Genomic DNA, 13,819 nt, shown 5'->3' with positions numbered 1-13,819 from the left:
ATGCGCTGTGGCAGCGTCCACAGACAGGCGGGGAGGATCAATTTTTCACCCAGTGTGCTACCGATATTTATAAGATAAGGCCACAGAAAATATAGAGAGGGAGACGGGATGGAAAGATGGAGGGAGAAAAGAATGGAACAGCACAAAAAGGGGGGATGAGAAAAATATTAATAAGTGAGTGAAATGAAGGAGAGGGCCCGAGGAGGAGAGAAGCAAGTGTGTCCAAGAAGAAGGGTGAGTGGGATGAAGAGGAAGAAGAGGAGAGAAGAAGAGCAGGGGGAGTAGTTACTAGGGAGGGTGAGCCACGGGTGAGAAAGTATCGAGGGTGGGGATATCTCGTGGGTGTGTGGGAGGGTGGAGGCAGGATGAGTAAGTGGGTTAGGGGTTAGTTGGAAGGGGGATGGGTGTATTGAGGGCTCTGGGGGATGGTATTGGGAATGGATAAAATGGTAAGGGAAAACGAGGGATGGTGTGGAAGAGAGGAGGGTGGGGGTTATTTAGCTGACATGCTCTCTTATTGGCCTGTTCAAATGCTGGGGGAGGGGCAGCCACAAACCATACTCTCACCAGCTGTAGGGAAGAGCAGGGAAACAAAGAGAGGGAGAGAGGAAGGAGGGGTGACGGGTTATGTGCTTCAATGTTGATATTCTGCTCTAATTAGATTTCTGTCTGAGTGGCGGAATGAATGGCAGCAATCTTACTGGGAAAAAAAAAAAAATACATTATACAATAGGAGGTAGGCTTTATTACAGTCTCACAAGTTTGCATGTTGTTTGTGAGAAGTAATTGATCCTTAATTGGGATCATTTGTTTGTCAGCATGTCTTGTATACATGCCAAGACGCACATATACTAATTTATAAATACTAAAGTTCTCGGTGAAGTTCAGGAAGCCACACTTTAAATTCAATGTTGCTTCAATGTAATGTAAGATGTTATCAAAGGTGACAATGGCAATATTTTAAAATGATCCATGCCAAAGGATTGTGGAGAGGCTTTGCTAAAAACGTGTTATCTTAACGTCATATCTTGCCTGCAGTAGCTGACTCCCTCGACTTCCTCGAGATTGGCTGGACTAGTTTGAGGAGGCTGCGGACCAGAATGTACCCCGTCTGGGCTTTTCCTTCTCCCATTTGTACCCATGTTCTTAACCATTGCAAGTTAAGCGTTACACTAAATTCCTCGGATTACAGAAAAATAAATCCTCAAACTTCATGTGTTATTTGAAATAATTGATCCTGTAAATGTTTTTCCCCACTATAACAATGCATTTCTTACCTTTTTTCCAAATTGTCAATGTGCAAATGAATTGTTTGCACCTACAACCTTGTCATGTAGGACACTGAAATGCTGCTGAGCAAAGTCAGACTTTCCTAGTTAGGATTCTGACAGCGGGAGGAGTTTTTGTTGACCTTCCCACCAAAGACTCAGGAAATCCAATATTTGAATACAAAGAGATTGCATCAACGATGAGTGGATAACCACCTACTGCAAACGATCAAAAGTTCAGCAAATAGCATTAGCACATAAACCATGATATATTTGAGATTACAGTTGTTTTAAAGACTATACAAGTCCACTTTAGTCTTGTCCTCTGTCTGACTTGACATTAGCTCCAGCCTCCGGGTCCAGCTAATCAGAAATCAGGCAAAATAAAGACACCTAAAGAGTTGCCTCGTGAGGGTAAGATATTAACTTCTTACCTACTTTTTAAAAAAAACTCAAAAATCTCAAATCACCCAATTGATCTATTTGTAGGGAGAGCGAGATCAATTTTTTTTTTGTCTTTAAGCCTTCAAGCAATTGACATTTTGAACACTAAATCGAGAGAAAAGCTTTTACAAAATGTAAACTGAAATATAATTCCAGCACACAGAGGAAGGCAGACTGAGTGCCATGTGTTTGTGGAGCCCAGCTGAACTCCGCCTGCTAAACCAGTCGCTGGCTGTGACAGACTGTCAGGCAGGGGAGTACAGAGGGTGTGCGTGTGTGTGTGTGTGTGTGTGTGTGTGTGTGTGTGTGTGTGTGTGTGTGTGTGTGTGTGTGTGTGTGTGTGTGTGTGTGTGTGTGTGAGTGTTTAAATAACAAAAAAAAAGCATGAGAAAATGAGGCAGAGAGTCAGGCTGACCAATCCAAGGAAACACAATTACACTTGAGACAAAAAAGACACATGCAAAAGTCTGTGAAGGGAAGAATCATAGGACTGATAGTGAGGAGAGTGCATAAACATGAGGAATGAAAGAGAGAGAGAGAGAGAGCAAAGAGAGGAGGAGGCCAAGCTTTCTGTGGCTTAGCCAGACTGGAGCGGTGGGACTTGGCTGCTTGTGGACCCTTGGCTTCTGTATTAAAGCAAGGAAAGGAGGGAGTGGGTTTGGAGGTGGTGGGGAGAGAAAATCACAGTTAAAAAATGAAAAGGGCAACAAGCTATGCCAAGAATGCACAAGCAAGAAGTAACACATTGGGTTCTTTCCTTCTGCCTGCCTTTCTGTTTCCCCAAGCAGATCTAAACAATAGGTGGGAGCAACCTTGAGAACCAAGCATTATAAAGTCAGAACCCTGCTGAGTGAGTTGGGTTGATTCTTGTATAATGAGCATAACATCCCCTAATAAATGATATAAGGCTCCTTTGTTCTATCTCGTTAGAAGCTTGAAAGTAGACAAAAGGCTTTTTTTGCCCCATCTGAAATCAAAAGGAAATATGACACATTCAAGCATAATTTCAGGCACACTTATGTCTTGGCAATACTTAACAATTATTATTATTATTATTATTATTATTATTTTATTATTATTATTTATTATTATTATTAGTAGTAGTAGTAGTAGTAGTAGTAGTAGTAGTAGTAGTAGTAAGTATAGTAAGTAATAATACTTACTATTATTTTGGGTTTCTTCCATATTTTCCAATAAAAACAATTAGATCTTGAGTTCTAAGACTTGCTGCATTCAGCACATAGTAAACTCTTTAATAAATGTCAGAGTTAGGAGCTAAATTCATGACTAGGGCAGTATTGATATATTTATATTAATATCATTTGATATCGATGCAAGAAGAGAAATGTAAATGTTTAGACATTTCATGTTTTGATACTTATAGGTTTAGATCCCTATAAACCCATATTTGATAAACTGCGTATTGTCGTTGACAGTGCTTCACGAAAGCTTCAAATGTCCGTAAAATACAAGAAGGCAGAAGATGGGACATTTCCAAGACTTTTCATCCTGACCCAAACCAACTTGTTGTTGCTGGCATGACATAAATGTGGAAAAATTGTCAGCTTGTCATCTTCTCTGCTTAAGCTGTGGTCACACTGGTTCTTATCTTGCCTCGTATGCTGGGGTACCTAAAACCACGTCTTATGTGGCTGCAACCAAAATGACGAGTCAAAGAAGGACAACTTCTAATTTGCAAACTTAGGTGTATAAATACATGCAAAATATTTTAGGTTTCAGACCAAACAAAACATCAGACTTTCACAAAACAGTTCCTGAAGGACATTTGGGTCAACAGGGTCCATACAAAATTGCCAGTAATGTTGCTGCTTGTGCAGATTGAAGAGATTTATAATGATTAACATACTATGAAGGAGTTGATCATATTCTTGTAAAAATAAAATGAAATGGAGCAATTGATTAAAATATTGTTTTGTGAAAACGGAGATGTAATTTTATTGATTCATCCACCAGATCCGGCCTGTAGTGCTGTTTGCATTATAACTTTAATAGTTTTGTTTGTAACCCTTGTGATAAAAAAAGTCATTTCTATAGTACTTAGACTCAGTCCTATTTGCACGCAGGGTCTTTTACCCCTAAAAACAGACTGAACTGAAATTAAAGACTTTATACATTTAATCCAAAACCAACTTAAATATGACCTCATCACTAATCCTTCACTTAAACTTTACATCTGATCAAATCAGGACATGAAAAAGTGAAAAACAGAGGCATATTGTCACACGCACCAACAAACAAAAACATTCATCCAAAGGCTTTTGTTCAGACCTTCCAAAACAACAAAACATCCCATAACGCAATCAGACTGACTCAGCCACTCATGACTGCTAATCGTCTAATAATGGCTGCCATGCTGTAATCATATCACTCCACAGAAGCATGAGAGGATTTAGGGGCTTTCCCAGATTAATACAGGAAAAACAAGGAATTATTACCCTGACTTTTATTCACTGATATCTTCAGTAGAGGATTACGGCCTTTGGACCATCTGACTGCAGGAAGACTAGCACAGCAGGGGTAGATTTGTGGGGTGAATGAAAGAAAAAAAAAACATCCCAAATATGGGTCACCACATCACAACATATAGAATTCAAGAAAAATTCATTTGGCAAGTCATCATCAAAAAGGCAAATTGAGACGAGCTATGCCTTGTGATAAGGAGGCAATATAATGTAGTAATAAAAAAAATTCCATATCAAAGAGGGCAGTAAATGCAACTCAGAAAAAGTTTAATAAAAAAAAAATGAACATGATAAAAAAGTTTTGAAAAGTTATCTTCACATGGTCTTCACAAGCGGATGAAGACAACGTCTTCATCCGCTTGATTTTCTCCACCGCATGTCACGTACTGTGAACGCAACAGCGAGCGTGTTGCTGAGACGAAACCCCAAAGCAGTGTCATATTCTGGGCTTGGAGGTGTAAGGAGGATGCCAAGAGTTGAAACAGGATGACTCGTGACTGTGTGAGTGCAAGGTGGAAAAAAGACACCTTTCGAGGGCTTTTTTTCTGTTATGTCTGTGTGTGTGGTGTGTGTGTGTGTGTGGCTGGTGAACATTCATGTGCATGCATATGTGATACATTCAAAGTGTGTGTGGGAAGAAGGAATCCTTCCAGCCGTTTTCTTTCTTGAACCTCTTCCTGTGTTCCAACCCTTCAACTCCTCCCAGCCCACATGCAGTTCTCAGAGCCACACCAGAGGACACAGAGGAGAGAGAGCAGCTTGAGTTCTCTCTCTCTCTCTCTCTTTCTGTCCTCCTCCTTTCCACCAGTCGCCTGTAAATCCCTCCAGTTCCTGCCGACACCTTTTCCCATGTCTCTCCATCCAGTTGGTGTTGCTGTTTCTCATATGACTTGGCAGAAGTGAACCGTGCGTGTAAGTGAGCGCCAGTGCGGGAGTGTCTGTTAAGAGTTTTGGCAGTTTTCTCAACACGGCCTCAGCTAAAGATCCACTGGGAAATGTGGTTTTAACGCCCCCTCTCTTCTCTCCTCCTGTTTCCGTCCTCTCTCTCTCTCCCTCTCACTCTCTTTCTTCACAATTGCGTGAGTCCCCTTCTCAGTGCTTTGCTCCCTCTTTTGTTTTTTGGGTTTTTTTTTTCTTGATTTTCTCATTATTCCCTTAATTGTGTTTCAATTTTATTTGAAAGCAACTGGTGGAAATCTTCTCTCTCAAACGGCACCAGTCTCTTATTATTTTGTGTGCATATTCAGTGGCTGTTCTTTATTTAAATCCCAACATCATAATTTGCATCAAAAATCATTGTGAGTTGTGCATGCATATCAGACGCCAGCGATTCAGGATGTAGCTCTCCAAGTGCTGCCTGTCCACACACAATGAATGCTGATGGAGAGACATGATAGGTTATCCTTTAGGGAAGCCTGGTCAAATGAAATAACTGCTTGGTATTCTATTCCTCTGCAAAGCCTGGCACACAAGAGAAGGATGTTGGCAAATATGCAAATGAAGACATCCTGTATATATCAAATGGCCCTATAAAGTTCAGTGAGAGCCACATGGATTTTTGGAAGAAAACCTGGGGGGCACAAAATCTAGGACATATGTTTTTGATGTGTACAAAATGACAGCAATGTATTTCAAAAGGTGGATAAAGCTAAAAAAACAAGTTCCTATTGCAGGTTTTATTTCTGGAAAAACTGAAAGTTATATTTGAACTCATATAAATTATGAAAAAAAAGAAGAAGTGCTGGCTCGTTCTCGAGCTACGGAGAGCGAGCGGATGAAATATTTGTTCAGAGACATAGCATGTCTTGTGTTTTCCTTTACAAACTCAGTAAAAACTGGACATACTTGAAAATGTAGCTTTCCTGCGAATCGCGGTGCTATTAATTATCGTGTAACCCTGACTCGACTCTCCGCTTAAGTGAAATGACTGTCTCCCCAGAGCGGCAAGGCCTTGGGGCACCAAAAGCACTGAAGGAAAAAGAAAAGGTAAATTCTTTGGTTGTACCCCGAATAAGTTTTCTAAGGTTTATTTGCATGTCTGATGAGTAGGGAATGGAAATCATTTCAAATTGTGTGCATTATAGCACAGAGTGACTGGACTATATTTTCCACAGTATCGCCACATTTATCATATTTATCTCTGAAACGTAATTATTAATGTCATTCTGAATGTTTTCTATAGAATAAAAGTCTGGAGATTAGACTGTCTGGTGTATAACACAATTCTTGTTGGCCTGGAACTGAGATGGTGCTGATTTCTTTGGAGTGATTGTCAGGTTCTAACATTTCAACAATATAAACACTAGAAACCTGTAAATGACAATAGCCAATCACTATTGTTTATGTTATTATTATTATAATTATTATGATTGTTGTTATTTGAATATGGTTTGCGTTCTCGTTTTCTGCCCTGTTGTACGGTTTACAGCTGTCATGCTGCGTGTCAAGATTCCTATCTAAAGAGTTGCAACCAGAAGTTCTCTAATTTGAGATTCCACTTTTAGCCTCTGTTCTGCTCTGTAATTGTTAGGGCTATCAGCTGAAATCCATGGTTAGACCAGAAATGGTATGTATTCAGTATAAGATGTCACAAAATAAATGGAAGGTCAAAAATAAATAAATAAATAAATAAAGGGTGACAAAATGCACATTTAACACTTCTCCTGGGTTTGGAGTGTTGTCATTTGATGTGAGCATTGCCCACAGAAATAGCCCAAATAAAGGTTACGATTACTCAAAGAAAACCTTTAATGGCTGTAAATCACAGCGTGCCAAATTCTGCAAAATTCCAAACCACAACACCCCAGCACCACTGAAATGACAAAACTTCAGAACATTTTCAGCGCGTCATCTTCCTGGTACATAGATTATAATGGTGTATGTAGTTTATACACATTTAAAGAAATAAAAATTGTTCAAGTGTACGTCAAGCTATTCAGCTTAAACTTATTACTGGCAAGCTTGCAGATATTTCAGACCTTCAACTTTGGAGACGAGCTCCGAGTCAATGAGTTTGGAAGCCCTTCATCTCATCATTCTAATTTTTAGCTACCTTTAAGGGTTTTATTCAAATTTGATTCAAGTCAGTTGATATAACTTCCAACCAGCAGAAGCTTGCAAGTAAAATTAAAACATTAATCTTGCATCACACATTTTTACTAACAAGACTGTTGTCTACTGTCTCGATATGCCAAACGTGTGTAATCCATGTTTTGTCTTGTTTTTCAGGCCATTAATTCACAATACCATTTCCATATCTATGGATCTGCACTTTGAAAACAATATTTGTTCATGCAGACTCCTGTAATAATAAATGATAGACACTTTAAAAATGAAGTCAGGTCAGCGCTGTTGTAGCTGCTGGTGGGTTTAAATGGAAATGGACCCCAAATAGATTCCTGCTTAGAGCCTCATCCACGATTGGGTCGGCCACGCTTGGCGGCTGTTTTTTTTTTTTCTTTTCTCTTTTTTTTGGAGTGGCGGGGAGCGGATATTACCTGCTGGAGAAATCCTAAAAGGTGATATCACTTTCACTAAAGGAAAGCACCTGAATGTTTCTTCCTTCTATGTTTTCATGCGACCAGCCAGTCTTCCTCACTGACTTCACCGATCCTGTTCCACTCCGTTTTTTTTTTTTTTTTGTTTTTCAGAAGTTTATGACAGTTCGCCTGCTCTCCCCCAGCTGAGCTGTTTCTGACTACTGTTACCTCGCCCTCCCTCTCAGGGTCTGCCTCCATCACCTGTCTCGAGGGGATAAACGCCACCCCCATCCGCCCCTATCTACCCCTGCAACCAACCCAGCCTCTCCGTGCCTCACCCTCTTTTTGTGACGTCATTGAAGAGAAGTGCAGCCTTTGTGTGTGGTTTGTGTCTGTGTGAGTCATTACACAGCCAGTGTGCTTGTGTGTGTTTAAGTATGTGACATACAGAGAGAGAGAGAAAGAAACAGAGAAAGAGTGAGAGAGAGAGGGGGGGAATGGACCGACAGGAAAAGAAAGGGAGAAGTATTAGGTTTCCCATTTTGATTCAGAAGCTCAATTCGTTGTTTGGAATCTAGAAAATAGGGAGAAAGGAGCAAGAAAGAGGAGAAGATAGGTGGGAATCTAAGCTCCTGACAGCTGGTTTTTGTTCCTCCTTTCTTCACTCCTCTTTCATTCCCTCTTTACAACACCATCGCTGTGTATTGGTAAGAAGCCATAGAGTAAAATATCAGCATTTTAGACCCTTTGATGTCTTTCAAAATGATTGCAGGATGTGATCAGACACACCACCTGACTCTTTTTTTTTTTTTTTTTTCACAGGCGCCAGCTTCTCAAATCTGAAATCTCAAACTTTACTCTCTTCCTGTGACGTCTGGCCCACCGCATCCGGATCTGACTTCACAAGATGCTGACATACTTGCAGTTAAACCGTTTTCCTGTCGAATTTTCAGTTCACACTTGCACGCACACGCATGATCTTTGTACCTGCACGATAAATAATTACAGACCATGGTAGGCTACTGTCCAATTTGCGGAAAGCCTGTCTACTTTGGTGAGTCTGACCTCTTTAAAATTTTACACTCTGTCTCCCTACGCCTTGGCCAGCATAGATGTCTGTTTTTTTCAGTTTTTCATTTTTTTTTTTTTTTTTCCGGGTTGCAATGTGGTTTTGTCCCTTCTTAATACTTGAGCCTAATATTGTGGAAAGAATGTGTTAAAAGTAGGAGTATGTGGACATTTTAAGCTCATGCCTCCATTTCCAGGTTATAATCATGTGCCTGTAGAAGTGAAATTGATATCATAAACAAAGACAAATGTAAATGGGCCACGACCGTTGTCATGTGTTTGTTTTTCTTGTGTTTATTTAGGGCGACAATTAATGCTTTCTTATTTTGTGTTCTGATGGAAAGCCTAAATATTTATTGTTTTATTTCGATCAGGTTTTTCTACTTCTCTTTGAACCGCTCACACACACACACCTAGATTCAAACCCCGGTATCCATAATAACAACAGGATGTGGGTCTGCCCAAACGAGCTTGCACGCTGCTCTCAGGGTTTCCTCCTCACCTTCAGTCTCTTTTAGTTTGCCGCACGCAGAGCCCTCGCTACATGTAGCCACGCAGCAACGGCTGCAAGTCTGCTTTGTTCTTTCTCGAAACAGTTTTTGCTTGCCCATCCATTTGCCTGGGAAAGTTCAGATTTTCTAATGTGACCCAGCCTTCTCATCTCTTTTCCCCTCAATGGCGCAAAGCCTGGCCTATTTGTGTTGGGGGACGGGGAGCAATCACTTCATCTGGATCAATTCCCTTTTTAAAAGATGTACAACTAGTCATTTGATTCATTCAATGAATTTTTTATTTGTAATTTTCTAAAATATCACCTGGATTTGCGGAAGTTCGTATTATGACTGACGGATTGCACTTTTTGTGTGCAGTGTGGTTTCCCTATTGATTTATCTGGTTTTGCTTTTTTGTCACACTTCAATGTTTTAAATAATCACAAAGCGAAATTCCCGACAAAGATGACCCGAAGGAAAACAAAATGCCAGAAAAAGCTGCCCAACCCAGCCTGTCCATAGCATGCTTGGGCCAGTTGTGGTCTGATAATTGGCCTTTTACATCACTTTAGAGGAATTCTGACCCAATCTGCTTTCTTGGACTTTAGCGATACTGGACGCGTTTCGAGAATGAAAATCACTCCAGTCATGCAACAGCATCTAATTTAAGTCTAGGTCCTGACTCCTTAATTATTATTTTTTTCTCAGTGTTTCATATGAGAACTTGCTGGTGTGTTTCATAGGAGGTTCTTTTCGTGAAACGTTTTAGAACAGGACACACTCCTTCCAGAAAGTTCCACTTTTGTCTCGTCAGTCCACAGAATGTTTTCTTGAAAGTCTTGGGCATCATTAAAATGTTGCCTGAGGAATGGGGGATGGGCTTTTGTCTTCTTTAGTCAGCTGTAGTTTTGGCCCATGGATGGCATCTCTTGGTTTTAGCTCTATATGAAGCAGTGACTGTAGCTGAGTCACTGTAAATGTTGTTCTGCGTTCTTTGGAGAAACTTTGGCAGTCTGGCAACTCCTGCAAGAGTTCGCCTCCGATTCATATTTACTTAATTCTCATCTGTTCTTGAATTTCCTTAAAAATCCTAATGATTTTTTTAAAAAAATATATTTTTTAGTGTTCTACATGTTGTCAGACAACTTCTGTTTCAGTGATTTCTTTATTGTACAGTACAGGGAGACATTAAATGCTGTGGATGTGGCTTGGGAAACCAAACCAGAAAATTGTCCTTGATGGCACTTATTTCATGACCAAAAAAAAAATGCAACTGTGTTTTCGCATAAGGTTACATATGACTGAAAAGCAAGAACAGATTAAATTTGTAGAGGATGGAAATAGTTTCTAAGACCTTTCCCAACCCAAGGATATAAACTGTATGTAAAAAAAAATAAATAAATAAAAAATTATAATGTAAGTTCACTAAACACACTGACTGTCTAAGATATCCCACTTAAAACACACTTTCACCAAAATATTTAGTTTTAATACTTAGTAGTATTGTTAATTATTTTTTGCGACTCTGAACGACCAACTTTGTCTTATTTACAATCAGTTTTTCAAAATATGTTATGCCCTGTAAACATTTGAAAACAACACTCCAAATCTCTGCTTCGTAGAAGTTGCATGCAGCAATCTTGGATATAGAAATCTTCCCAACATGTTGGAAGACAATGAGTCAGGTTTTTGGTTTCAAAGGTAGATGTCTGACAAACATGCATATCAAGAATTACAAATTGCTTTGTCATTAAAGCTGCATTAAATCTGTTCTGTATTTAGATAGACAGATAGATAGATAGATAGATAGATAGATAGATAGATAGATAGATAGATAGATAGATAGATAGATAGATAGACAGACAGACAGACAGACAGACAGACAGACAGACAGACAGACAGACAGACAGACAGACAGACAGATAGACAGATAGATAGATAGATATAGATAGATAGATAGATAGATAGATAGATAGATAGATAGATAGATAGATAGATAGATAGATAGATAGATAGATAGATAGATAGATAGATAGATAGATAGATAGATAGAATTTATTGTCATTGAACAGGATTCAACGAAATTTCTATTGCTACTCCCATGCAAAAAGTCAAATATATACAATATTAAATAAACAAACACACAATAATAATAATAATATATACAACTAAAATGAACTAAAGGCACTCAACCACACCAAAGAAGAAGCAGCAGGTCTAATTATGGTAAAGTGCAGTGCAGATGATGTGAAGCAAGTAAAGACATATTTCATGTGTACAGAAAAAAATATGTTCCACTTTAATAGAAAAAACGCATAAACTGCTCCTCATTTAACTGCTTTTTGTCTTTGGTGCAGGGGAGAAGAAGAGGTCCTTAGGGAGGGACTACCATCCTCTATGCCTGAAGTGCCAGAAGTGCAACAGACAGCTGACGGCTGGCCAGCATGCTGAGGTACATAAGGAAGATAAATGAGAGAATTTAAGAATGAAAAATGAAGAACACAATCTGACTAAGAGAAAACGATGACGCAGTAATCATGTACCGATGATTGCATTGCAGTACGATGAGAAGCCGTACTGCACACACTGCTACTTGAAGATGTTTGGCCCGAGATGTACACTTTCAGGTGACACTAAGAACACACATGCACACAGTCGCACACACACGTGATTTCTGACTCTTTCTCCCATGTTTGAATCGTTCCTCACAGGCAGCAGGTGAAGGACGTTTCCGTAGGACAGGGCCGTGGTCTTCATCTTTGGTCTTCATCGCCCAAACCAGACGGAAGCTCTACTAGTAAATACTGACGTCTAAGACCAGGCAGCTGAAAAGCCACAAAATGTAGAGGCTTTAATGATAAATAATGATGAGCGTAAATCTTACTGTTGTTCTCTTTAAGAATTGAATATCTACGAATAAGGGGTGGTTGCTTGAGTTTTATCATACTGATTGTAAATTTAAACTGACTTTTTTGCCTTACATTTTCAGAACTTTGTGACTGTATTTGTTTTTTGTTTTTTTTTTTTTGCTGTATTTGCGATTATATTTTTGGTTTTGAAATCACAAATCAATAACGCCATGCAAAGTATTCACACATCCACAAACCTTAATGTATTTTATTTAGATTTAATGTGAGGGACCAACGCAAAGTAATGTCACATAATGGTAAAGATTGTTAATTACACATTGTTTTTGAACTCTCTAAAATAAAAAAAATGTGGAAATAAAGCCCTATATGCAACACATTGCCTTCACAACTCCCTGTCTCCTTAACAATTAACAATACAGAGCCCTCTTGTGTGTAATTTGATTCAGGTGTTCTGGGAAGGCTTTGGAGGAAAACATCAGACAGGTCAGAGAATTTTAAAGTGGGGTAAAAAAAAAATGCACAAGCTTTACAAAAAGAGAAGTGTCCAACCCATTAAATGCAAAGTGAAAAAAATAAAACTAAACTAAGACGATACATGTTGGGAAAGGTTTAATTGATTACTAAACATTGATTGGAGAAGCAACCAAGAGGCCCCATGCTAAGAAAACAACAAGAAGTTCAGTTTTCTGTTTACCAAGTGATGCTCAGTTTGAAGGAGAACAAATCTGAACTTTTGGGACTACAAGAAAAAACAAAAGTGTACAAGAAAGAACTGAAACCATGCCACCGCTACAATGAAACGCATGATTACTCATGTAAGTGTGCTTTTCTTCAGCAGAGAAACGATGAAAAGCTAGATGCGTAGACGTGGGCTCATAAGTGAGTCAGGCGGAGGTTCACATTCCAGCAGGACGAGGCCTCCTAACATACATCCTTACCCCTTTCTAAAGTCAACCGAGAATCTGTGACAAGACTGATATTCACTCTCCCTCCAATCCAAAACACACAATTCTAAACAATGATACTTGTAGTTGTAGCAATACAAAATGAAATATATATATATATTTAAAAAAAATCTTCAAGGGGTATTAATACTTTTGCAAGCCAACGTACATGCTGGCACCTATTTGGACATGCAGTGCACCTAGATTCTCTCAGACACACTCCAATCACAGATAAAACCCATGCAGATGAAAAATGAGTGGAGCTGTAGGGCTCTTTCTCTCTCCCTCATCAGGCAGCCAAGGGGGGAAAGAGGGAGAGGATAGAAGCATGGGATGGATACGGGTGGTTTCTGTTGGCAGGGTAAACCACATCTTTTGCCAGCAGAATCTGCTGGAATGAGCGCTACAGGGGAGGGAAGGACAGGTCTCTCACGCTCTCACGCACGCACGCATCGGGGCAGTCGTGTTCTCACTGCTGCGGGGGCTTGTCACCCATATTTCCAGTACTCGCCCATGAAGGAGAAAGGGATATTGAACTGAAGAACGCATAAACGATTGAATGTGAATAAAGCAATAAGATTAGACCTTCAGAAACAATAAAACAAAAGCTACCAGTCATGTTTTATTACTGTCCATCTCCCTCTTCTATCCCTCACTTCCCCCGCCTTGTCTCCTTCACCTCCAAACCCTCTACCTTGATCATTTGGCTGCTGTGTTACCAGCTGGCTGGCTGCTTATTTGCATGAGTTTCAGCTAGCCTGCCTCATTAAAA

At 39.6% G+C, this 13,819-nt stretch overlaps 1 protein-coding gene across 1 annotated transcript; it reads left to right on the top strand.

Moving 5' to 3' along the window:
• Nucleotides 1-6,118: 6,118 nt before the first annotated feature.
• On the top strand, nucleotides 6,119-12,477 carry LOC129367043 (cysteine-rich protein 1-like). Its single transcript, XM_055041249.1, has 5 exons — nucleotides 6,119-6,181; nucleotide 6,830; nucleotides 11,591-11,685; nucleotides 11,794-11,860; nucleotides 11,945-12,477. The coding sequence occupies exons 1-5, from the start codon at nucleotides 6,119-6,121 to the stop codon at nucleotides 11,953-11,955; spliced, it is 237 nt and encodes a 78-aa protein (XP_054897224.1). The 3' UTR covers nucleotides 11,956-12,477.
• The last annotated feature ends 1,342 nt before the right edge of the window (nucleotides 12,478-13,819 follow it).

Source organism: Poeciliopsis prolifica, unplaced genomic scaffold (assembly GCF_027474105.1).
Source record: "Poeciliopsis prolifica strain line A6 unplaced genomic scaffold, Auburn_PproV2 SCAFFOLD016, whole genome shotgun sequence".
In the NCBI taxonomy this organism is placed as follows: domain Eukaryota; kingdom Metazoa; phylum Chordata; class Actinopteri; order Cyprinodontiformes; family Poeciliidae; genus Poeciliopsis; species Poeciliopsis prolifica.
This window is presented reverse-complemented; position numbering and strand designations above follow the sequence as displayed.

What these genes read in the sequence shown, in the direction of transcription:
- LOC129367043 (XM_055041249.1), top strand. Translation starts at nt 6,119, where the DNA reads ATGACTGTCTCCCCAGAGCGGCAAGGCCTTGGGGCACCAAAAGCACTG. An exon ending in CGGCTGGCCAGCATGCTGAG is followed by an intron (nt 11,686 to 11,793) that starts GTACATAAGGAA and finishes ATTGCATTGCAG; the next exon opens with TACGATGAGAAGCCGTACTG.